Source organism: Hemiscyllium ocellatum (assembly GCF_020745735.1).
Source record: "Hemiscyllium ocellatum isolate sHemOce1 chromosome 27 unlocalized genomic scaffold, sHemOce1.pat.X.cur. SUPER_27_unloc_30, whole genome shotgun sequence".
In the NCBI taxonomy this organism is placed as follows: Eukaryota; Metazoa; Chordata; class Chondrichthyes; order Orectolobiformes; family Hemiscylliidae; genus Hemiscyllium; species Hemiscyllium ocellatum.
Genome location: NW_026867499.1, coordinates 181,652 through 204,617, shown reverse-complemented (window position 1 = coordinate 204,617; position 22,966 = coordinate 181,652). Strand labels below are relative to the sequence as shown.

Below are 22,966 nucleotides of genomic sequence, written 5' to 3'. Positions count from 1 at the left end.
TTTATAAAGACAGGACAAGGGTTTTTTTTTAAGAGAGTGGTCTGACTGCAGAATGAATGACCAGAGAAAGTCATCGAGTCATAAAGATGTACAGCACAGAAACAAACTGTTTGGTCCAACTTGTCCATGCCGACCAACTATCCCAACCCAATCTTGTCCCACCTGACAGCACACGGCCCCATATCCCTCCAAATCTTTACTATTCATATACCTCGCCAAATGCCTTTTAAATGTTGCAATCGTACTAGACTTCACCACTTCCCCTGGCAGTTCATTCAAAAAACGCACCATCCTCTGCGTGAAAAAGATGCCCCTTAGATCTTTTTTGCATCTTTCCCCTCTAACGCTAAACCCATGCTCTCTCGTTCTGGATTCCCCAACCCCAGGGAAAAGACTTTGTCTATTTATCATATCCATGCCCTTCATGATTTTATACATGCACAGTTACAACGTTTAAAAGACATTTGGACAAGTACATGAATATGAAAAATTCGAAGGTTTATGGGTCAAACACTGGTAGGTGGGACGAGTTTAGTTTGAGGATATACTCAGCATGGAGTTTAGTTTGAGGATATACTCAGCATGGATGAAGGGTCTGTTCAGTGCTGTCTGACTCTGTGACTGACCTGTACTAGCCTTAGAACCATTTTCTTACCTCCCCCCAAAACCATCCACTTCTTTGTTGTTCAAAACTCAGATGAACTTAGCCTTGAATATGTTCAATGACCCCACTTCTGAACTCAATTACTCTTCGTAATATATCACTTGCCTTGCTCATTGCCTGCTGCATCTGCCCGACAACTGGCATTGACTGGAGGGTCTCTGAGACCCCTTTGTACATCCTTACATCATTCCTGGTGAAGGGCTGGTGCCCAAAACTCACTGTCCTGCTCCTCAGATGCTGCCTGATCTATTGCGCTTTTCCAATGCCACATTTTTCGACTTTCACCTCTTGTCCTCACTTTCTCCACATTCCAATATATCACCATTTAAACAATTCACTGATTTTGTTTTTAAAAAAATCCAAACACTCCATCCCTGGGTGGTTTCGAACAACCAACCTTTTGGTTAACAGCCAAACGCGCTGACCAATTACGCCACAGAGACAGGTACCAGCACTAGCCCCGCAGTCTCTTTGAGGAAGCTACTATTCAATTCATAATTCAACTTGCCCCGCCCAGAATTACCTTTGTCTTCTTTCAGTTTTTCTTTTCCATAATAAAGCCTTGGACATTCATTGTGGAGACATGTGGACAGTCTGATCCCACCATCTGCAGGCACATCCATGTCACGAGGAATTAGCTCTCCTACATCGGGGCCATTGCCCTCCGAGCCTTTCAGTGTTTTGCCTCTTACCAAATTTTCTCATTGGCCCCGAGCCACATTGCAGCACTGCACTTGCCATGTGTTTGCCAATTGAGAAACAGACCTGGACCAAATTCGGGAAGAGGCAAATCACTGAGTTCTGAACAAAAACCGTAGCACACTCAAAACATCGGCTTTGTTTACCTTTCCACAGATGCTGCTCGACCCGTTGGCTTTCTGCAGTATTCGCTGTGCTTGTTCTACACAAATGTTGCTTTCCATTAAAGAACTTCAAACCCTGTCCTCTGGTAACTGATCCTGGTCAGTGGTAATAGGTTCTTCTGATCATTAACCTGCCCAGTCCCACCACTTCTTCTCCCATCATTGCCAACAGCCCCTAGAAATCTCCAGTTAACCTTCTTTGTTTCAAAGAGAACATTCCCAAATTGGGAATGTCTCAACAAAATGGAAATTCCTCATCCCTGGACATGATGCAAGTGTTACAATAGGGAGGAGATTTTGGCAGAATATTGTCAGTTAGCAGGTGGAATAATTTTCAGGAAGTAAAAGAGAAATCCCAGTCTCCAGCTTTGTGAAGCTTTAGAAACTCTTTGGGAAGTGGAATTAGAGGAGAATGAAGGATGAACTGTCCGACTGAGCAGAGACAGTCCAGACACCGTCCACTTGTTTAAGAGGCCGGGAGATTGACTCTGATATTCTCAGGACATGAACTGATCTGAGACATTGAAAGAATTCTCTGCATATCAGGAATTCAAACCCCTTCACAGCTGGGGGTCAATGAGAAAATTCGGTAAGAGGCAAAACACTGAAACGCTCGGAGGGCGATGGCCCCGGTGTAGGTGGGATAGTTCCTTGTGACATGGATGTGCCTGCAGGTGGTGGGATCAGACTATCCCCGGTGGCTCCACAGTGAATGTCCAAGGCTTTATTATGGAAAAGTAAAACTAATAGAAGACAATGGTAATTCTGGGCGGGGCAGGCTGAATTATGAATTGAACAGTAGCTTCCTCAAACAGACTGCGGGGGTGGGGCGTCCAATTCTGTCTCTGTGGCTCAATAAATCAGTGCGTTCGGCTGTTAATCGAAAGGCTGGTGGTTCCAGACCAGCGAGGGACAGGGTGTTGTGTGTTCCTCGCTCCTACCGCTGCGAATTTCGCGTTTTTAATGGTGTCAGGAAAATGTTTCCCAAACGGAAATCTTCTCCACTGAGGAAGGACAAAGGAGTTTCTGAACTGATTGAATTTCTAACGTAAAGGACTACGGATGCTGAGAATCCAAGACAGAAACAGAAACTGCTGGAGAAACTCAGCGGGTTTGGCTGTACCTGGGGAAGGCAAAAAAAGTTCTGAAATGTTGTCTCTGATTCTCTTTCCACGGATGCTGCCTGACCTGCTGAGTTGCTCCTGCAATTTCTGTTGTTGTTTTTAACTGAATGTCCATTTCATCTTTCGGGATGAAACATCCAGACTCGCCATGTGCAGATATTTAACACTTTCGAAACCTGTGAAGTGATTGGTTTCAAACAAACTCTGCAATGATTCACTCTTTCTCAGCTCCACAGGCAGAGAGACCTAGGAAATGAAGCTGTCAGTGTGGTTCTGTATTGGTGGGCCGAGTGGTTAATGCGATGGACATGAAATCCATTGTGGTTTCCCCACGCAGGTGTGCACCCTGCCGACTACAGTTGAGAAACGTCGTCAAAAGGAAAGGGAGATTGCTCCACGGTTTTTTAAGATACAAATCAGTGGAGGAGTTGAAATATTTCAATCACATTGGGACTGGTCGGGAATCTGCAACCCACTGCCTGTCAGGGTGGAACAAGCAGATACCCGCAGAGCTGCTTTTGAGGCTATGTGCCAAGTGTTTGGAAATGAGACTTGAACAGTGAGGGGCTGGAAATCGAGATCGAAATGAAGCAGGCACCTGAGGACAAGGGTGTTTTATTTGTCAGTGAAAGATACTGTTTCACAAAGTTGGGACTGTGGAAGGGAATCAGTGACGCTGATTATCTTTGGTTGTTGACCTTGTGACTGTTCCCATTGCTGCACATGTCCGTGTTAACGTCAGAATTCTGCAGCATGGCAGCGTCAGGCACGCACAGGGCCGGGCGCAATGGTTGACGCATCTGTCTCCACCTGCCTGTTTGAAATGCAGCTCACAGCTTCTTCACACACCCCAATTAATCTTTCTCATTGTCCTGAAGCCGGTATACTGTTTGAATTCCTGATCTGCAGGAACAAGACTCTTTTCACTGTCTCGCGTCAGTCAGTGTTCCTGAGAACATCAGTCAAGTCACAGCGTTGTCAGATGAGGGGAAGCTGAAATAGCCCCACACGCTGCTCACGAGCACATTTCACTTTCCCCAACTCACCGCCCCAACCACTGCGGCTCCTGGGAATGGAAAGGTAACAAACACCAAAACCCAGTCTCAGCTTTGTAAATCTTCAAAAAATAAGAAAACTGCTCATCCCTTCGGATCTTCTATCCTGGGCTGACAGCGTTTATTTTAAACGGCTGTCCAGTCAGTGCCGATTCGTTTTGGCTGAAAAAAAATCTTTATTATCTCATCCCAGCATTTCTTGCCACAGAGAACTGTGCGGCAGAGTTCATGCATATATTTTCTTGGATGGTATTTTGGGAATAACATGCGTTTGCGGGTTGTTTTTATCAGGTATTTCAGGTTCATTAGCAGCTGTTTAAGTGCGTTGGTAGATTTGTGGGCTACCATGATGCTGAGAGGGTTGAGTTGTCTGGACATCATTTCCCAGATGTCTTTAATGTAAAGTAATGTGGCTAGGGTTTCTGCAGACGTTGTGTCAGTTTGTTGATGTGAAATCGGCACACTGGGTTTATTGTGTAGGCAAAAGTGAGGACTGGAGATGCTGGAAACCAGAGTTAAGATCAGAGTGGTGCTGGAAAAGCACAGCAGCTCAGACAGCTTCCGAGGAGCAGGAAAATCGACGTTTTGGGCAATAAAACTTCATCAGCGACAGGACGTCTCCAGGGTGGAGGAATAAATTGAGGGGGTGCTGGGCCGAAGGTAGCGAAGAGTACAATAGATGAATGGAGGAGGGGATGAAGGTGAGAGTTCAGAGAGAAGGGTGGAGCGGATAGGTGGTCAGGGAGATTGGCAGGTAGGACAGGTTAGCTGTAAGGTTGGACCTGAGGTAAGGTGGGGGGAGGGAACATGAGGAAACTGGTAAAGTCCACATTGATGTCCAGGGGTTGAAGTTATCCGAGGTGGAACCGGGTGGGGAGGGAGCGGCGATGGAGGAGGCCCAGGACCTGCATGTCCTGGACAGGGTGAAATGGCTCGTTGAAATAGCATCCTGATGCAGATTTGTTGGGATGATTGCTTCTGCAGCTTAAATACTTGGTTCGCGCGTGTTGTTTTCCTGAAGACGCTGTTTTGAATTTACCATTGACTGTTCGCTCTACTGTGACATCTAGAACAACAGCACTTCGTTGTTGTTCTCCTCTTTTGTGAATTTTATGCCAGTAAGGAGATTTTAATGGTGTTGTAGGTTACCTCTAAGTTGTTCCATTATCTCTGCATTATTGCTTCTGTTAGGAATCCTGGTATTGGTGGTTTCATGGGTGTTCCGTTGATTTGTTTGTTAGTCTTGTTACTGAATAGGAAGTGGGAGCTAAGGCACAGCTCCACGAGCTTGACAGTGTTATCTTTGCTGATGATTTCGGTGCTGTTTCGTGTTTGTGTCTTTGGTTCTTCAAGTAGTGTCTTCAGAGTTCTTTGGTCACGTTGATGTTAATGGATGTGAACAGGGCTGTATGTCAAAGGACAGCATTATTCCATTCTCTTCTATCTTGGTGTCTTTGGTGTTCAAGAATTCTTGGATGGAGTAACTGGAGTGGCGGGAATCTTCAACTTGGTGTTTTCGTTTTCAGTGGAGGTCTTTGACTAGTCTGTATATTGGTGTTCCAAGTGGTGAGACTGTGGCTTGAGGGGGACTCCTGGTTTGAAGAGAAGGAGAACAGCAACAAAGTGCTATTCTTAGATGTCACAGTAGAGCGAACAGTCAATGGGGAACTTCAAACTAGCGTCTACAGAAAAACAACACACACAAACCAAATACTTAACCGCAGAAGCAATCATCCCAACACCCACAAACGAGTGAACAATCCTCACTCTCTCCGCGGAGCAGGTAAGGGCTGTTTGGCAGTGTCTGTTTGTAGACACGGTCACGTTTGTTTGACGGTTTAAATTATAGGTTTTTTTTAGAAAAAGCGCGGAGCAGACCCGGAAGCTGGTGTAGCGCAAACTTACCTGGGTAGGTTGTTTTTCCTATAAAGGCGCGCAGGAGAGTCCCAGAGATGTGACTTGACTCTCCAGTCTCCCCAATGTTATAGAGATCGCATCGGGAGCAATGGATACAAAAAAATTACATTGATGGATGTACCGGTGAAAGTCTTCTTACTACCGCAGCCCGGATTTGATTCCCGGGCAGCGAGGCCATTTTCAGTAAAAGTAAAAAGTAAGGATGTATGTCTCCCTGGTCGTCTAGTGGTTAGGATTCGCCGCTTTCACTTCCGCGGCCCGGGTTCGATTCCCGGTCAGAGAAGCGGTTTTCAGCGGGTTTACGGGCCATCCATTATTCTCAAATGCGCTGTGCAGTTGCTTATTGATCTTCGTCGTTCTTAGGTGCTGCCGTGTGAAGTAGCTCGTTAAAATAACATCCTGATGCAGGTTTGTTTGTATGCGTTGGGATATTGCTTCTGCAGCTTAAGGACTTGGTTCGCATGTATTGTTTTCCTGTAGACGCTGTTTTGAATTTACCATTGACTGTTCGCTCTACTGTGACATCTAGAACAACAACACTTTGTTGTTGTTCTCCTCTTTTGTGAATTTTATGCCAGTAAGGAGATTGTTGATGGCGTTGTAGGTTTCCTCTAAGTTGTTCCATTATCTCTGCATTATTCCTTCTGTTAGGAATCCTGATATCGGTGGTTTCATGGGTGCTCCGTTGATTTGTTTGTTAGTCTTGTTACTGAATAGGAAGTGGGAGCTAAGGCACAGCTCCACGAGCTTGACAGTGTTATCTTTGCTGATGACGTTGGTGCTGTTTGGTGTTTGTGTCTTTGGTTCGTCAAGTAGTGTCTTCAGTTTTCTTTGGTCACGTTGATGTTAATGGATGTGAACAGGGCTGTATGTCAAAGGACAGTATTATTCCATCCTCTTTTATCTTGTTGTCTTTGGTGTTCAAAAATTCTTGGATGGAGTAACTGGAGTGGCGTGAGTCTTCGACTTGGTGTTTTCGTTTTCAGTGGAGGTCTTTGACTAGTCTGTATATTGGTGTTCCAAGTGGTGAGACTGTGGCCTGAGGGGGGCTCCTGGTTTGAAGAGGAGGAGGACAACAACAAAGTGCCATTCCTAGATGTCACAGTAGAGCGAACAGTCAATGGGGAACTTCAAACGAGCGTCGACAGGAAAACAACACACGCAAACCAAATACTTAACCGCAGAAGCAATCATCCCAACACCCACACACGAGTGAACAATCCTCACTCTCTCCGCAGAGCAGGTAAGGGCTGTTTTGCAGTGTCTGTTTGTAGACACGGTCACGTTTGTTTAGCGGTTTAAATTTAAAAGTTTTTTTTAAAAAGCGCGGAGCGGACCCGGAAGCTGCTGTAGCGCAAACTTACCTGGGTAGGTTTGTTTTTCCTATACAGGTGCGCAGGAGACCCCTGAAAATTCATCAGCGCAGTCACACCAGGGAGAGACCATTCTCCTGCCCCCAGTGCGGGAACAGCTTCACCCACTCCTCCCACTTGCTGGCACACCAGCGTGTCCACACCGGGGAGAGACCCTTCCCCTGCTTTAATTGTGTGAAGGCCTTCAGCAAATCCTCTGACCGACTGAAGCACCAGCGGGTCCACATGGGGGTAGGCCATTCAGTTGCCCCGAGTGCGGGAAGGCCTTTAGCGATTCCTCTGCCCTGCTGAGGCACCAGCGGGTCCACACTGGGGAGAGGCCATTTGCCTGCCATGAGTGTGGGGAGGGCTTTACCCAGCCCTCCCAAATGCTGACCCACCGGCCCGTCCACCCGGGGGAGAAGCCGTTCTCCTGCTTAGTGTGCAGGAAGGGCTTTGCTGTCTCCTACAACCTCGTGGCCCCACCAGCGGGTCCACACGGGGGAGAGACCGTTCTCCTGCCCAGAGTGCGAGAAACGCTTTAACCGCTCCTCCAACATACTGACCCACCGGAGGGTCCACACGGGAGAGTGGCTGTTCAATTGCCCTGAGTGCATGAAGGGCTTCAGCAATTCTTGTGCTCTGCTGACCCACCAGCGGGGCCATACAGAGGAGAGGCCACTCAGCTGCCCTGAGTGTGGCAAGAGGTTCACATATTCCAGCAACTTGTGAACACACCAGCGGTGGCACCGGTGCTCCCAACAATCAGATTCCGCCAGTGACACTACTGTGGACTAAACCTTCTGCCCCAGTCTGACAATGGGTGCAGTGGGAAAGTTGGTGGACTTTTTAAAAATGAAAATTTCTGGACTGCACATTGCCTCGCACCCCAATTGCAACCCCACGGTATGTGGTTTGCACAGCTTCCTCATAGAGCCATGGACCGGGTTTGATACTACTCTTGGCGTGACTGTCTGTGTGGAGTTTTTACGTTGTCCTGCCTTGACTGCGTGGGTTTCCTTAGGGTGTTCCAGTTTGCTCCCACAATACAAAGATGTACAATTTAGGGTGAGTTAGCCGAGCTAAATTGTCCATAGTGTTCAGGGATATGTAAGTGTGGTGCACTCGTCAGGGGTAAATGTAGACTGGTCAAGAGTGTGGTGCTGGAAAAGCACAGCAGGTCAGGCAGCATCTGAGGCGCAGGAGAATCGATGTTTTGGGCATGAGTCCTTCATCAGGAATGATTCCTGAAACATTGATTCTCCTGCTCTTCGGATGCTGCGTGATCTGCTGTACTTTTTAAGCACCACTCTCGACTCTGATCTCCAGCATATGCAGTCCTCACTTTCTCCAAATAAATGTAAAGTAATAGGGTTAAGAGAATGGGTCTGGGTGGGTAACTCTATGGAGGGTTGGTGTTGCCTTGTTGGGCCAAAGGGCCTGTTTACATTCTGTAGGGATTCTGTGATTCCATAAACTTTGCTTCTAGTTGGCGACACTCCTCGGAGTCTGGGACTGCACGTTCCCACTGAAACGATCCGCAGAAAGGTAAGACCACTGGAGCAGACATTAGGCCATTCAGCCAACTGAGTCTGCGCCGCCATTTGTTAGAAACAAATAAATTGCGGTTGCTGGAATCCAAAGTAAGCAAGCAGGAGGCTGGGAGAATGCAGCAAGCCAGGTAGCATTAGGAGGTGAAGTTAGCGTTTCCGGTATTACCCCTCCTTCAGGACTGAAGAAGGGCTCTTCCCAAAACATTGACTTGTTTATCAGAAACAAATTACCAGGATGTTGCCGGGTGTTGGAGGGTTTGAGCTGCAGGGAGAGGCTATTTGGCTGGGTGAGAGATTTAAAAGGGACGTAAGGGGCAATGTTTTCATGCAGAGGGTAGTGCGTGTATGGGATGAGTTGCCAGAGAAAGTAGAGGCTGGTACAATTATACCAATTAGAAGGCATCTGGTTTCGGACATGAACAGGAAGGGTTAAGAAGGACATGGGCCAAATACTGACAAATGGGACCAAATTAATTTAGGATGTCTTGTCAGCATCGATGAGTTGGACCGAAGGGTCTGTTTCCGTGCTGTACATCTTTCTGTCTACCTGTCCTGATGTAAGTTTTAAAATGGAGTCCAAGTAACTTTGAATTGCTCAGTCTTGTTGAACTCACTTCTTGAAAGGGTTCAAATTAATCCCTCCAAGTGATACTGTTTGAAAATGCCGTGTTGGGCAAAATATCCCATTAAGTTCGACGCAAACCTACAGCTGAAGACATCAGAAGTCACACAACTTCGGGTTGTGAGTTCATGGCGGGTTGTGAGTTCATGGAATGCCCTGCCAGTAGCAGTGGTGAACTCTCCTTCTTTATGGTCATTTAAGCGGGCATTGGATAGGCATTTGGAAGTTATTGGGCTAGTGTAGGTTAGGTAGGATTCGGTCGGCGCAACATCGAGGGCCGAAGGGCCTGTACTGCGCTGTATCTTTCTATGTTCTATGTACAACACCAGGTTACTGACCAATAGGTTTATTTGAAATCACAAGTTTTAGGAGCATTGCTCCTTCTTCAATGTTGCTTCTTCGTCACTTCACTGACAAAGGAGCAGTGCTCTGAAATCTCGTGAGTTCAAATAAACCTGTTGGACGCTAACCTGGTGCCATTTGACTTCTGCCCTTGTCCAGCCCAATCCAACACCAGCACGTCCACATCAGAGTTGACTAATGAGATCAGATTTTATTCAGTGTGATTAAGTGAGATGCTCATCTGAAAACTCAAAACTGTTGGAGAGACAAAGAGACACGAGTCAGAGTGCAACAGCACGGAGACAGGCCCATCGGTTCAAACTGGTCCATGCCGACCAAAACATCCATCAACAGTAACCCCATTTCCTTGCACTTGGCCACTATCCTTCTAAGCCTTTCCTCTCCATGTATTTGACCAAATGCATTTTAAATGTTGTTAATGTACCTACCTCAACCACTTCCGCTGGCAGCTCATTCCATACACAAACCACACTCTGAAAAAATATGTGGGGTAAAAATTTTACAATCTCTCCGCTCTCACCATGCAAATGTGTCCCCAGTCTTGAAATTCCCACATACTTGAGAAGAGACAACAATCCTTAAACCTATCTATAACCCTCTTGGTTTTATGAACTTCAGACCATAAGACCATAAGACATAGGAGTGGAAGTAAGGCCATTCGGCCCACCGACTCCACTCCACCATTCAATCATGGCTGATGGGCATTTCCACTTACCAGCATTCTCCCCGTAGACCTTAATTCCTCGTGACATCAAGAATCTATCAATCTCTGCCTTGAAGACATTTAGCGTCCCGGCCTCCACTGCACTCTGTGGCAATGAATTCCTCAGGCCCACCACTCTCTGGCTGAAGAAATGTATCTGCATTTCTGTTCTAATTGACCCCCTCTAATTCTAAGGCTGTGTCCACGGGTCCTAGTCTCCTCGCCTAATGGAAACAATTTCCTAGCGTCCACCCTTTCCAAGCCATGTATTATCTTGTAAGTTTCTATTAAGTCTCCCATCAATCTTCTAAACTCCAATGAATACAAACCCAGGATCTTCAGCCGTTCCTCGTATGTTAGACCAACCATTCCAGGGATCATCCGTGTGAATCTCCGCTGGACACTTTCCAGTGCCAATATGTCATTCCTAAGGTGTGGGGACCAAAACTGGACACAGTACTCCAAATGGGGCCTAACCAGAGCTTTATAAAGTCTCAGTAGTACAACGGTGCTTTTATATTCCAACCGTCTTGAGATAAATGGCAACATTGCATTCACTTTCTTCATCATGGACCCAACCTGCATGTTTACCTTTAGAGAATTCTCGACTAGCACTCCCAGATCCCTTTGTAATTTGGCTTTACGAATTTTATTACCGTTTAGAAAGTAGTCTATGCTTTTATTCTTTTTGCCAAAGTGCAAGACGTCGCATTTGCTCACGTTGAATTCCATCAGCCATTTCCTGGACCACTCTCCCAAACTGTCTAGATCCTTCTGCAGCTTCCCCACTTCCTCAGTGCTACCTGCCTGTCCACTTAAAACTTCGTATCATCGGCAAACATCGCTAGAATGCCCCCAGTCCCTTCATCCATATCATTTATATATAATGTGAACAGCTGCGGCCCCAACACTGAACCCAGCGGGACACCGCTTCTCACCAGCTGCCATTCCGAAAAAGAACCTTTTATCCCAACTCTCTGCCTTCTGTCAGACAGCCAATCCTCAATCCATACCAGTAGCTCACCTCGAAGACCATGGGCCCTCACCTTGCTCAGCAGCCTCCCGTGTGGCACCTTATCAAAGGCCTTTTAGAAGTCTAGATTGACTACACCCAGTGGGTTTCCCTGGTCTAACCTACTTGTCATCTCTTCAAAGAATTCCAACAGGTTTGTCAGACACGACCTCCCCTCACTAAATCCATGTTGACTTGTTCTAATCTGACTCTGCTCTTTCAAGAATTTAGAAACCTCATCCTTAATGATGGATTCTGGAATTTTACCAACAACTGAGGTTAGGCTAATTGGCCTATAATTTTCCATCTTTTGTCTTGATCCTTTCTTGAACAAGGGGGTTACAATAGCGATCTTCCAATCACCCTGACTCCAGTGACTTTTGAAAAATCTCAACCAATGCCTCCGCTATTTCCTCAGCCACCTCTCTCATCCTCCGCTGCTCCAGGGGGAAAACATCCAAGCCTGAATTCCAATTTGTTAATAATGGCGCAGTGATGATTTCAGCTGTGTGTGTGTCAAAGATCTCTCATTTCGAAGCCAATGCGGCGCCACGCAAGTTTATCTGACTTTAAAACGAATGGTACCCCATTCATTTAAAATATCTATGGTTTCTGTGCAAAGTCAGTCCTCATTGGAAAACAGCCAATAGTGTCTTAAGTCCCATAGGCTGCTTCTGACTAGGAGTTTGTATGCTCTGTTTTGAGATGTAGGAGTAAAACTTCACAGTAAAAGATTAATGCAGCCTTTATTCATGACTCATTATTAAACACACATTCTCCATTTACAGTTGTAATTGAGAGGCTTCTCTGAATTAGTCGACGTGTTTGTAACAAGTTGTGAAACGTGAAAGGGTTCTAAAAAGACTTACAAAGATACTGCCAGGGTTGGAGGGTTTGAGCTGCTGCAAGAGAAAATAGACTGGGGCAATTTTCCCTGAAGGGTCAGAGGCTGAGGGGTGACATTACAGCCAGTTTTGCGGTAGAAGCGTTTTAGGAAAGAAAAATCTCAAACCTTTGATGCCTTTGCCAATATCTGTTGGCCATTAGTGAATTCCCTAAGCCCAAACCAATCAGACCCTCTGCCTTTTACAACCCCGATGCGAAAAAAAATTAAGAACAACATAATCTTCTTAAAGGAGTAACATCATCACAACAGAGAGCACACAAGCTGAAACATTTCTATGAAAAGGTCGTACAGTTAGCAGGATGAGATAATGACTTTTCAATTTAGCCAATTAATTTAAATCAGGTCCTTTGGCTTCCAAAACCTATTAAATTTAAATCTGACAGCAGAGGACCAATCCTATCGTAAAAACCCAATATAGCATCAAGGGTAGAAAAGAAGGGGACAGTTGGACACAGCCCCAGTGCTAACTCCCCATTGCTAGATCTAAGAGTCCTCAGCACGAGAGAGAGAAATCAGCCCTGACAGTCATCTGTGAATGAGAGAGCATCATTTACAAAAAAAAAGCAGAAGAGCAGGAATTGGAGGAGACATTCTTGACAAAAGTTTCAATAGAAGGATGCTTAGAATATTCTGGAAGACATGTAACCTGGCTGTAATCAGAGAGACTAAATTCTATTTTTTGTTATATTAGTGAGTCTTGTATTTATTGGAACAGCAGATGACAAGAATCCTGTTTTATGCCAAAATGGTCAGTATTCGAAAGGATGTATTCAGTTTGTTAATAGATTAATTCAGTTGTTCACCATTCAAGTTGGATTGGTAAATTACTTTTTGTTCATTTTAAAGTGTCAGGGATTTATTTTTGTTTGTAAGCCTAGAGCAGTTGACACCACCTTTCACACTAATTTTACAGATTATAGGGCAACGCGCCCCTCTTTTGGTGTTTCGGTTTGAGATCTCAGAGAGGGGAGGGGATTCAGCATTCACTTTATAACAGTATTGATGTGCCGTCCTGCTAAATGCAAATGAGTCATTATTAATCCCAGCCTCCCACTCTGGTTGTGGGTGAATAGCTTTAATTTGAATACTGATGCAGAAACTGCACAGACAACCAACTGTTGAAACAATGCTTTACACTTTATTGTAGGTAGCAACCATAAAACAAAACCCCTCAAGTAAGCAAGTTCAGCCTCTCCACCCACACCTCCCCCACCCCATCCCCAAACCCCCAATCTTGGCTATCACCCAGGTGTTTAACAGTGCCCATCTCTGGAAGTTTACCAGTGTTTGATACAGTGTTGTTCTTCCAAGTACTGCTGCTAAATCATTCTGGAGTTGAATTCTGTTGGAGTTCCCTCACTTTCAAATTTGTGGTGCCACATTTTTTTAGATTCTGACACCACCTCCCCACGATTCTGGAGACCCCTGGTCTGTAGCTTACCTTGTTATCCTTGAGGGTTCTCCACCTGTTTGAAGCAGCGTGTCCTGCAATTAACCCCTTTACGTCAAGGCCTTCCTTCTACAAGCAGAATTAATTGTTCTTTTGTCACACAGTTATTAAAGACCATTGTCTCATCTGTCCAAAGAAACAGCTCATTGTTTTGCCTCCTCCTTCCCAGCGATGGTTAATGTATGTTATTTGTGAACTTCCAAGGAGCAGTTTCTCATTGGCCCTTTCGTTTCTTGGTCCAGAAAGAGTTATTGCTGACTCATGAAGCTATTCTTTCAGATTTTTTATTGAGAGAGAGTTAGAAATTGTTTCGACAGACAGAAAGAGTGTGGGTGAAACATAACAGACATGAACTGTTGATCTCCGTTGTTAGTCATAACGTAAAATCATTTTCGTGCGATCACTTCCCTTAAGCATGAATAGAGGGTACCCATCACCCGTGAGCTTGTGGCGCAACGGTACCGCGTCTGACTCCAGATCTGAAGGCTGCGTGTTCGAATCACGTCGGGCTCACTAAAAATCAGCTTCTTACATTTCAAATCAAGAAAGGATTATGTTCACTCCGTGTCTGTTGAGTGAAGTCTTCCTTGTGGAAACTTGCGCGAACCTTTGCTGTCAGTCTGATTTGTGAACACTGTGTCAGGGAGGTGGTGTGCCCAGTGTTTGGGTGGATGCTCAGCTCCCCCCAATGCGAGAATGAAAACACAAGCTGTACATCACGGGATTTAAACACGCAGCCGCTCAGTTCAGTTGATGACAGCGCGGTGTCATTATACCGATATTTTTACAACATAATCAAGAGATTACCAGTTTTATGTTTCAATCTATCAGGAGGTCCCAGCTCCTCCTGTCATAGCAAAGTGACAGCGAGTTAATGTATGTTATTTGTTAACTTCCATGGAGCAGTTTCTTGGTCCAGAAAGAATTATTGCTGACTCATGAAGTTATCAAAGTTCTGGAGTTTACAGGACCACACCACATTCCTCTCTGCCTCCCCCAGGAATAACGATTGCTCCTGAGATACTCGCAGTTCCTGACATTCCTTGGTATCCCCAAGTACAATCCATATGTCAGGAAATCACTGGTGCTGCCCTGACACCAGATAGTCGCTGTTGGAACAGAAGGATTAGGGGGAGAAAATGCAGAAATCCGAAATGCAAAGAGACTTGCGAGTTCAAGCCCAGGATTTTCTCAATGTAAAGTTGCAGGTTGAGATGCACTTTCGCCCGCAACTGCCGAATGTGTGACACCAGCTCGTTTACCAGCTCCCTCCTCGCTATCTAAGGGGCCAAACTTACCTTCCAGGTGAAGCAGCAATTTACCTGCACGACCCATAACCCAGTCTACTGCATTTGCTGCTCGCAGTACAGGCTCATCTCCATTGGGGAAAACGAAGCATAAACTGGGTGACTGCTTCACAGAACATCTACGTTCTGCCTGCAAAAAGACCCTGAGCTTCCAGTTGCCTGCCAATTCCACACCTCACCCTATTCCCTGGCCAACATCTCTGTCTCAGGTTTGCTGTATTGTCCCAGCGAAGCTCAGCACCAGCAGAAGGAAGAGCAGTGGATATTCCACTTGGGGACCACACATCCCTCCTGTCCCAATATCGAATTCAATAATTCTAGGGCCTGAACTCCATAGTATCCTCGTCCCTACCATACACACCAAAGCCTTGTTATCACATCGTTTGTCATTCCACACTCCTTAGCCACGAACAGTCTCCATTAATAGTTATTCACCCTCCCACGCAGATCGTTATCAACTCCTTTTTCTGTCCAACAGTTCTTCGCTTTGGGCTCTGTCCTGATCTCCGCCTTCTTCCCACAATATCTCCTGCATATAAACCGACATTTTCCCAATCACCATCAGTTCTGTGGAAGGGTCACATGCAACTCCTGTTTTTTGGTTTCTGATATACAGCACCCGCAATTCTTTCAGATTTTTGTTGAGAGAGAGTTGGAAATTGTTTTGAGAGACAGAAAGAGATGGGGAAGAAACAGAACAGACATGAACTGTTGATCTCCGTTGTTACTCATAACGTAAAATCATTGTAGTGCGATCACTTCCCTTAAATATGAATAGAGGAAGCCACTGGCACGTGAGCTTGTGGCGCCACGGGAGTGCGTCTGACTCCCGATCCAACGGTTGCGTGTTTAACTCACGTCAGGCTCACGAGAGGTCAGCTCCTTACATTTCAAATGAAGAAAGGATTCCGTCTACTCAGTATATCTGTTGAGCCAAATTTTCTGTGTGGAAATTTAGGATCACACATGAAGCTTTGCACAAGCTTACCTGTGCAGGTTTTCTTCCCGATAAAGGCGCGCAAGAGAGTCCCGGAGATGTGACTTGGCTCTCCAGTCTCCCCAATGTTATAGAGATCGCATCGGGAGCAATGGATACTAAAAAATTAGTTTGATGGATGTACCGGTGAAAGTCTTCTTACTGCCACAGCCCGCGTTCGATTCCCGGGCAGAGAGGCAATTTTCAGCAGAGCTACAAGAACGAATCTATGTCTCTCTGGTGGTCAGGATTTGGCACTTTCACCACTGCGGCCCAGGTTCGATTCCTGGTCAATGAAGCAGTTTTCAGCAGGTCTACGGGCTATCCGTTCTTCTTAAATGCGCTGTAGAGTTGTTTATTGAACTTCGTCAAAGCCTCAAAAGAGTCTCAGCGAACACAACTCCCCGGCCAGGGCTCCAGCCACCACCCTGTCCGTTAACAGACAAACGTGCTGACCCATTGCGCCACCAGAACAGGCAGTGGGTTGTAGATTCCCACCAGTCCCAATGTGAGTGAAATATCTTGCCCCCCTCCACTGACTTGAATCTTAAAGAAGAAGCCGGGGAGCAAGCTCCCTTTCTTTTCGAAGACATTTCTCATTTTGTCGTCGGCAGGGGTCACACCTGCGTGGGGAAACCGCAATGTATTTCAAGTTCATCGCATAAACCACTCCGCCCACGAATACAGAACCACACTGGCAGCTTCACTTCCCAGATCTGTCTGCCTGTGGAGCTGAGAAAGAGTGAATCATCGCAGAGTTTGTTTGAATCCATTCGCTTCACAGTGATTCGAAAGGGGTAAATATCTGCACACGGCGAGTCTAGCTGTTTCATCCCAAAATATGAAATGAACTTTCAGTTAAAAACAAATCTAGAAACTGGAGGAGGAACGGAGAAGGTCAGGCAACATTTTTGGAACGAGAATCAGACACAGTATTTCAGAATTCCGTTTTCTCCGACAGGTGCTGTCAAACCTGCCGAGTTTCTCTTTTTTGTCTCGGATTCTCAGCATCCGCAGTCCCTAACGTCAGACATTAATTCAATTGAGAAACCCCTTTGTGGGGAACGGTTCCGTTTGGGGAACATTTTCCTGACCCCATGAAAAGCACAGAGCTTCGAAGCCAAGGAAGAGCAGCCAACAAAGCGTCCCTGGGTGGGTTCAAATCAACAACCTTTCGGTTAACAGCCGAACGCGCTGACCAATTGCGCCACAGAGACAGGTTTTGGCAGGGGCTGCGCAATCGCTTAGAGGAGGCTGTTAGTGAATTCATAATTCAGCCTGCCCCGACTAGAATTACAATTGTCGTCTATCAGTTTTACTTTTCCTGAATAAAGCATGAGACATTCATTGTGGAGACACTGGGGACAGTCTGATTCCACCCTCTGCAGACACATCCATGTCACGAGGAACTAGCTTTCTTACTCCGGGACCGTCGCCCTTCGAGCCTTTCAGTGTTTTGCCTGTTCCCGAGTTCCCTCATTGGCTCGGAGGCGAGAAGGGGTTTGAATTCCTGATGTGCACGAACGACAATTCTTTCAATGTCTCAGATCAGTTCATGTCCCGAGAACATCAGAGTCAATCTCCCAGCCTCTTCAACAAGGGGACGGTGTCTGGACTGTCCCTGCTCAGTCGGACGGTTCATCTTTCATTCTCATCTAAATCCGCTTCCCAAAGAGTTTCCAAAGGTTCACAAAGCTGGAGACTGGGATTTCTGTTTTGCTTCATGAACATTTTTCCAATTTCTAACTGACAATATTTTGCCAAAATCTCTTCCCAAGTGTACGCCATGCTTCATTTCCAGAGATGAGGAATTTCCATTGTGGGGAGACATTCCCAAGGTTGGGAATGTTCGCTTTGGAGCAAAGAAGTTTAACTGGAGATTTCCTGGGGCTGTTGGTAATGATGGGAGAAGAAGCGGTGGGAATGGGCAGATTAATGATCAGAAGAACCAATTGCCACTGACCAGAGTCAGTTACCAGAGGACAGGAATTGAAGTTCTTGAATGAAAAGCAGCACTTGTGCCTAATAAACACAGAGAATACTGCAGAAAGCCAACAGGTCGTGCATCATCTGTGGAAAGGTAAACAGAGCTGACGTTTTGAGTCTGGTACGTTGTTTGTTCCGAACTCGAGTTTCCTGCATGGCAATCAATTCCCAGACTTGAGAAAACGTGACTTTATTGAGACGGGTTTTGTGAAGTTTGAGCGATAATGCAACCAACAGGAAGTCATTTAAAATCGCCGGCGAAGAAAGCATAGTCAGCAGGTTACCACCCTGGGCGGGGGAGCCCCAAAGGATCTCTACGCCAGCACCTTAAGTATTCGGCCACAACTACACGCCCAAAGTTATGATCTAAAATTTCTCATGGAATTGCTCTAACAGGAAAGGTGAGTACTGGACTTGTCCTGTCCGCGCCATAGCCCCAACGTATCCTGTTCCGCTGGATTTGATCAGGACAGAGGAGTCTGATGGGAAATCGAATTGAACTACACACATTGATGAGGGACAGAGCGGGTGGGAAGGATCCATTTCCATGCGTCGAGAGATGAATAATCAGGGCCGAAAATAAGGAGCCACTTCAAGAAATTTGGGGTTCATTCAGCAAAGCTAATGTAGAACTGTTCACAGAAAATGGCGATGAAAGTCTCTCGAGTTATTTTGATGAGAAGTGTTCATGATGCTAATACAATCGAAAGGATGAAGGACGATTGGTAAATGTATTTGGTGACAGTTCTGTTCATGCCTTGTGAGCAAAACCTGGATCTGAAGGAATAAAAGGGACATTAACAATATCGATCTGAAATTGGATACGTGACAAGAAACAGAGCCAATATCAACAGTTGGCTTTTGAACTGGAGAAGGTTTCTCGTGAAATTAGCTTAAGGCTTGAGGTATGCAAGGTCAAGATAATTTAGGTAAAACACGGAAATGCTATCCTCATTAGCAGACAGTGAAAGGATTACAAGACGCAAATTAAGCATTTTCGACAAGTGGTACAGGGGACTGGGAAGAAAAGTATTATAAACTGTGAACAACAAAGTTCTGGAGTACAACACTTACATTCAAAGACCGAAAACATCCAGATCCTGATTAATCAGATTGCATTGTGGTGCTTTTCTGCAAAACATCCACTTGCAATATCCGACAAAAGAGTGACAAAACCTATCCCTGTCAGCCCAGGATAGAAAATCCGAAGGGATGAAGGTTTGCTTATTTTCTGAAGATTCACAAAACTAAGACTGGGTTTTGGTGATTGTTTCCTTTCCACTCCCAGGAGCCACAGTGGTTGAGGCGTTGAGTTGGGGAAAGTAAAATGTGCCCGTGAGCAGCGTGTGAGGCTATTTCAGCTTCCGCTGTGACTTGACTCCGATGTTCTGAGGAACATTTATTGACGCGAGACAGTGAAAAGATTCTCATTCCCGCAGATCGGGAATTCAAACCGTATGCCGGCTCCAGGACAATGAGAAAGATTAATTGGGGTGTGTGAAGAAGCTGTGAGCTGCATTTCAAACAGGTAGGTGGATACAGATGCGTCATCCATTGTGCCCTGGCCCTATGCGTATCTAACGTCACCATGCTGCAGAGTTCTGACGGTAACACGGACATGCGCAGCAATGGGAACATTCACAAGGTCAACAACCAAAGATAATCAGCGTCACTGCTTCCCTTCCACAGTCCCAACTTTGTGAAGCGGGGGGAGGCGGCATGTAACACCAAAGGATCTCTACGCCAGCACTTTAAATGGTCGGTCTCAACTACACGCCCAAAGTTGTGGTCAAAAATTTCTCATGGAATTGTTCTCACAGGATAGGTGAGTACTGGGCTTGTCCTGTCCGCGCCATAGCCCCAACGTATCCTGTTCCCCTGGATTTGATCAGGACAGAGGGGGCTGATGGGAGATCGAATTGAACTACACACATTGATGAAGGGATAGAACGGGTGGGAAAGATCCATTTCCATGCGTAGAGAGATGAATAACCAGGGCCGAAAATAAGGACCCACTTCAAGAAATTTGGGGTTCATTCAGCAAAGCTAATGTAGAACTGTTCACAGAAAATTGTGATGAAAGTTGGGGCGGAGGGTTGGAGAAAGTAAAATGTGCCCGTCAGCAGCGTGTGGGGTTATTTCAGCTTCCTCTCATCTGACAACGCTGTGACTTGACTCCGATGTTCTCAGAGATAATTATTGACGCGAGACAATGAGAAGATTCTCATTCCCGCAGATCGGGAATTCAAACAGTATGTCGGCTTCAGGACAATGAGAAAGATTAATTGGAGTGTGTGAAGAAGCTGTGAGCTGCATTTCAAACAGTTAGGTGGACTCAGATGCGTCATCCATTGCGCCCCGGCCCTTTGCGTATCTTACGCCACCATGCTGCAGAGTTCTGACGTTAACACGGACATGCGCAGCAATGGGAACAGTCACAAGGTCAACAACCAAAGATAATCACCATCACTGATTCCCTTCCACAGTCCCAACTTTGTGAACGAGTACCTTTCACTGACAAAGGAAACACCCTTGTCCTCAGGTGCCTGCTTCATTTCGATCACGATTTCCAGCCCCTCACTGTTCTAGTGTCATTTCCAAACACTTGGCACATAGCCTCAAAAGAAGCTCTGCGGATATCTGCTTGTTCCACCCGAACAGGCAGTGGGTTGCAGATTCCCACCAGTCCCAATGTGAGTGAAATAGTTTTCCCAATCCACTGACTTGAATCTTAAATAAGAAGCCGGGGAGCAAGCTCCCTTTCTTTTCGACGATATTTCTCATTTTGTAGTCGGCAGGGTTCACACCTGCGTGGGGAAACCGCAATGGATTTCAAGTCCATCGCATTAACCACTCGGCCCACGAATACAGAACCACACTGACAGCTTCACTTCCCAGGTCTGTCTGCCTGTGGAGCAGAGAAAGAGTGAATTATCGCAGAGTTTGTTTGAATCCAATCATTTCACAGTGATTCGAAAGGGTTAAATATCTGCACACGGCGAGTCTAGGTGTTTCATCGCAAAAGATGAAATGAACTTTCAGTTAAAAACAAAACTCGAAACTGCAGGAGGAACTGAGAAGGTCAGGCAACATCGGTGGAATGAGAATCAGAGACAACGTTTCAGAATTCCGTTTTCTCCGACAGGTACTGTCGAGTTTCTCTTTTTGTCTCGGCTTCTCAGCATCCGCATTCCCTCACGTCAGACATTAATTCAAACCAGAAACCCCTTTGGGGAAAGGATTTCTGTTTGGGGAACATTTTCCTGACCCCATTAAAAGTTGATGGCTTCAAAGCCAAGAACGGGCAGCAAACACACCGCCCCTGGGTGGGCTCGAACCACCAACCTTTCGGTTAACAGCCGAACGCGCTAACCAATTGCGCCACACAGGCAGGTGCGAGCGTGGGCTGCACCATCGCTTAGGGGAGGCTGTTAGTGAGTTCATAATTCAGCCGGCCCCGCCGAGAATTACAATTGTCGTGTAACAGTTTTACTTTTAGATAATAAAGCCTGGGACATTCATTGTGGAGACACCGGGGACAGTCTGCAGACACATCCATGTCACGAGGAACTAGCTTTGGGCTCCGGGGCCGTCGCCCTTCGAGCCTTTCAGTGTTTTGCCTATTCCCGAGTTCTCTCATTGGCTCGGAGGAGAGAAGGGGTTTGAATTCCTGATGTGCACGAACGACAATTCTTTCAATGTCTCAGATCAGTTCATGTCCCGAGAACATCAGAGTCAACCTCCCGGCCTCTACAACAAAGGGACGTTGTCTGGATTGTCTCTGGACAATCGATAGGATGAATGTAGATTGGTAAATGTATTTAGAGACAGTTCTGTTCATGCCCTGTGAGCGAAACGTGGATCTGAAGGAATAAAAGGGACATTAACAACATCGATCTGAAATTGGATACCTGACAAGAAACAGAGCAATCACTAACAGTTTGCTTTTGAACTGGTGAAGGTTTCTCGTGAAATTAGCTTGAGGCTCGAGGTATGCAAGATCAACATAACTTAGGTAAAACACGCAAACACTTTCCTCATTAGCAGACAGTGAAAGGATTACAAAACGCAAATTAAACATTTTCGACAAGTGATACAGGGGACTGGGAAGATAAGTATTATAAACTGTGAACACCAATGTTCTGGAGCACAACACTTACATTCAAAGACCGAAAACATCCAGGTCCTGATTAATCAGATTGCATTGTGGTACTTTTCTGCAAAACTTCCACTTGTAATGTCCTACAAAAGAGTGACAAAGCTCAGGATGGAAAATCTGAAGGGATGAACGTTGGCTTATTTTCTGAAGATTCACAAAGCTCAGACTGGGTTTTGGTGATTGTTTCCTTTCCACTCCCAGGAGCCGCAGTGGGGGAGAAAAACACCATCTGATTCACTCCTGTCCCTTTTTAGTGAAGGAAACTGCCTTTGCAGGAAAGGGTCCACTCAGTCATCCCAGCTGCATGCTTTACCTGGCTGTACCAGGGATCCAGTAACAAACGGACAACTCAGCTGACCAACAAAGAAAGTGGGGTGGGGGGACTGGGTGCACTTTGAGCTGGAGGTGTTTTCTTTTAAAAGCACTTATTGTATGCCTCTTTTCCTGGTGAAATCTGAAGCTGTAACAAAATAAGGTCGTAGTAAAGGTTACCTGAACATACCGCCAGGTTCAGACTCTGCGAGGTCCAACAGGTTTTTGTTTTAAAGCTGCTCATTTCTTTCAGCCTCCAGCACTAATGTCATGTCTCAGAAGGATCAGTGAATGAGTAGCTAATCTTGTTAGAAATTGTATATTTTTCAGGACTACAGGTTCATTGTTTCATTGGCATTGCAAAGTTTACTGGCAACAGTTGGAGGTGTGGGCTGTATTCACTGGAAATAAAGTTTTAAAACCTCACAAACACCAGGGTATCGTCCAACAGGTTTATTTGGAGGCACTAGGTTTCGAAGTGCTGCTCCTTCATCAGGTTGCTGTGGAGTAGGATCACAAGGCACAGAATATAGTGCAAAAAGATTATAGTGTCATGCAACATAAGTGATGAATTGAAGAAACCTAGATTTCTGTTAAATCATTCATCTTTTAAAATGGATTGCAGATTTCGGCTAATTAAT

The 22,966-nt window shown here is 45.7% G+C and overlaps 1 protein-coding gene and 4 non-coding genes across 5 annotated transcripts; 2 read left to right on the top strand and 3 right to left on the bottom strand.

The window, feature by feature from the left end:
* Window positions 1-1,033: 1,033 nt before the first annotated feature.
* On the bottom strand, window positions 1,034-1,107 carry trnan-guu (transfer RNA asparagine (anticodon GUU)). Its single transcript has one exon. It is a non-coding gene; the product is annotated as a tRNA-Asn (tRNA).
* A 3,486-nt stretch (window positions 1,108-4,593) lies between these two features.
* On the top strand, window positions 4,594-7,707 carry LOC132808082 (zinc finger protein 664-like). Its single transcript, XM_060821991.1, has 3 exons — window positions 4,594-4,629; window positions 7,015-7,215; window positions 7,465-7,707. Exons 1-3 carry the CDS (start codon window positions 4,594-4,596, stop codon window positions 7,705-7,707), a joined length of 480 nt encoding a protein of 159 aa, XP_060677974.1.
* A 6,319-nt stretch (window positions 7,708-14,026) lies between these two features.
* Window positions 14,027-14,098, top strand: trnaw-cca (transfer RNA tryptophan (anticodon CCA)). The gene has a single exon. It is a non-coding gene; the product is annotated as a tRNA-Trp (tRNA).
* A 2,913-nt stretch (window positions 14,099-17,011) lies between these two features.
* On the bottom strand, window positions 17,012-17,085 carry trnan-guu (transfer RNA asparagine (anticodon GUU)). Its single transcript has one exon. It is a non-coding gene; the product is annotated as a tRNA-Asn (tRNA).
* Window positions 17,086-21,171: 4,086 nt separating this feature from the next.
* On the bottom strand, window positions 21,172-21,245 carry trnan-guu (transfer RNA asparagine (anticodon GUU)). Its single transcript has one exon. It is a non-coding gene; the product is annotated as a tRNA-Asn (tRNA).
* Between the last annotated feature and the right edge of the window lie 1,721 nt (window positions 21,246-22,966).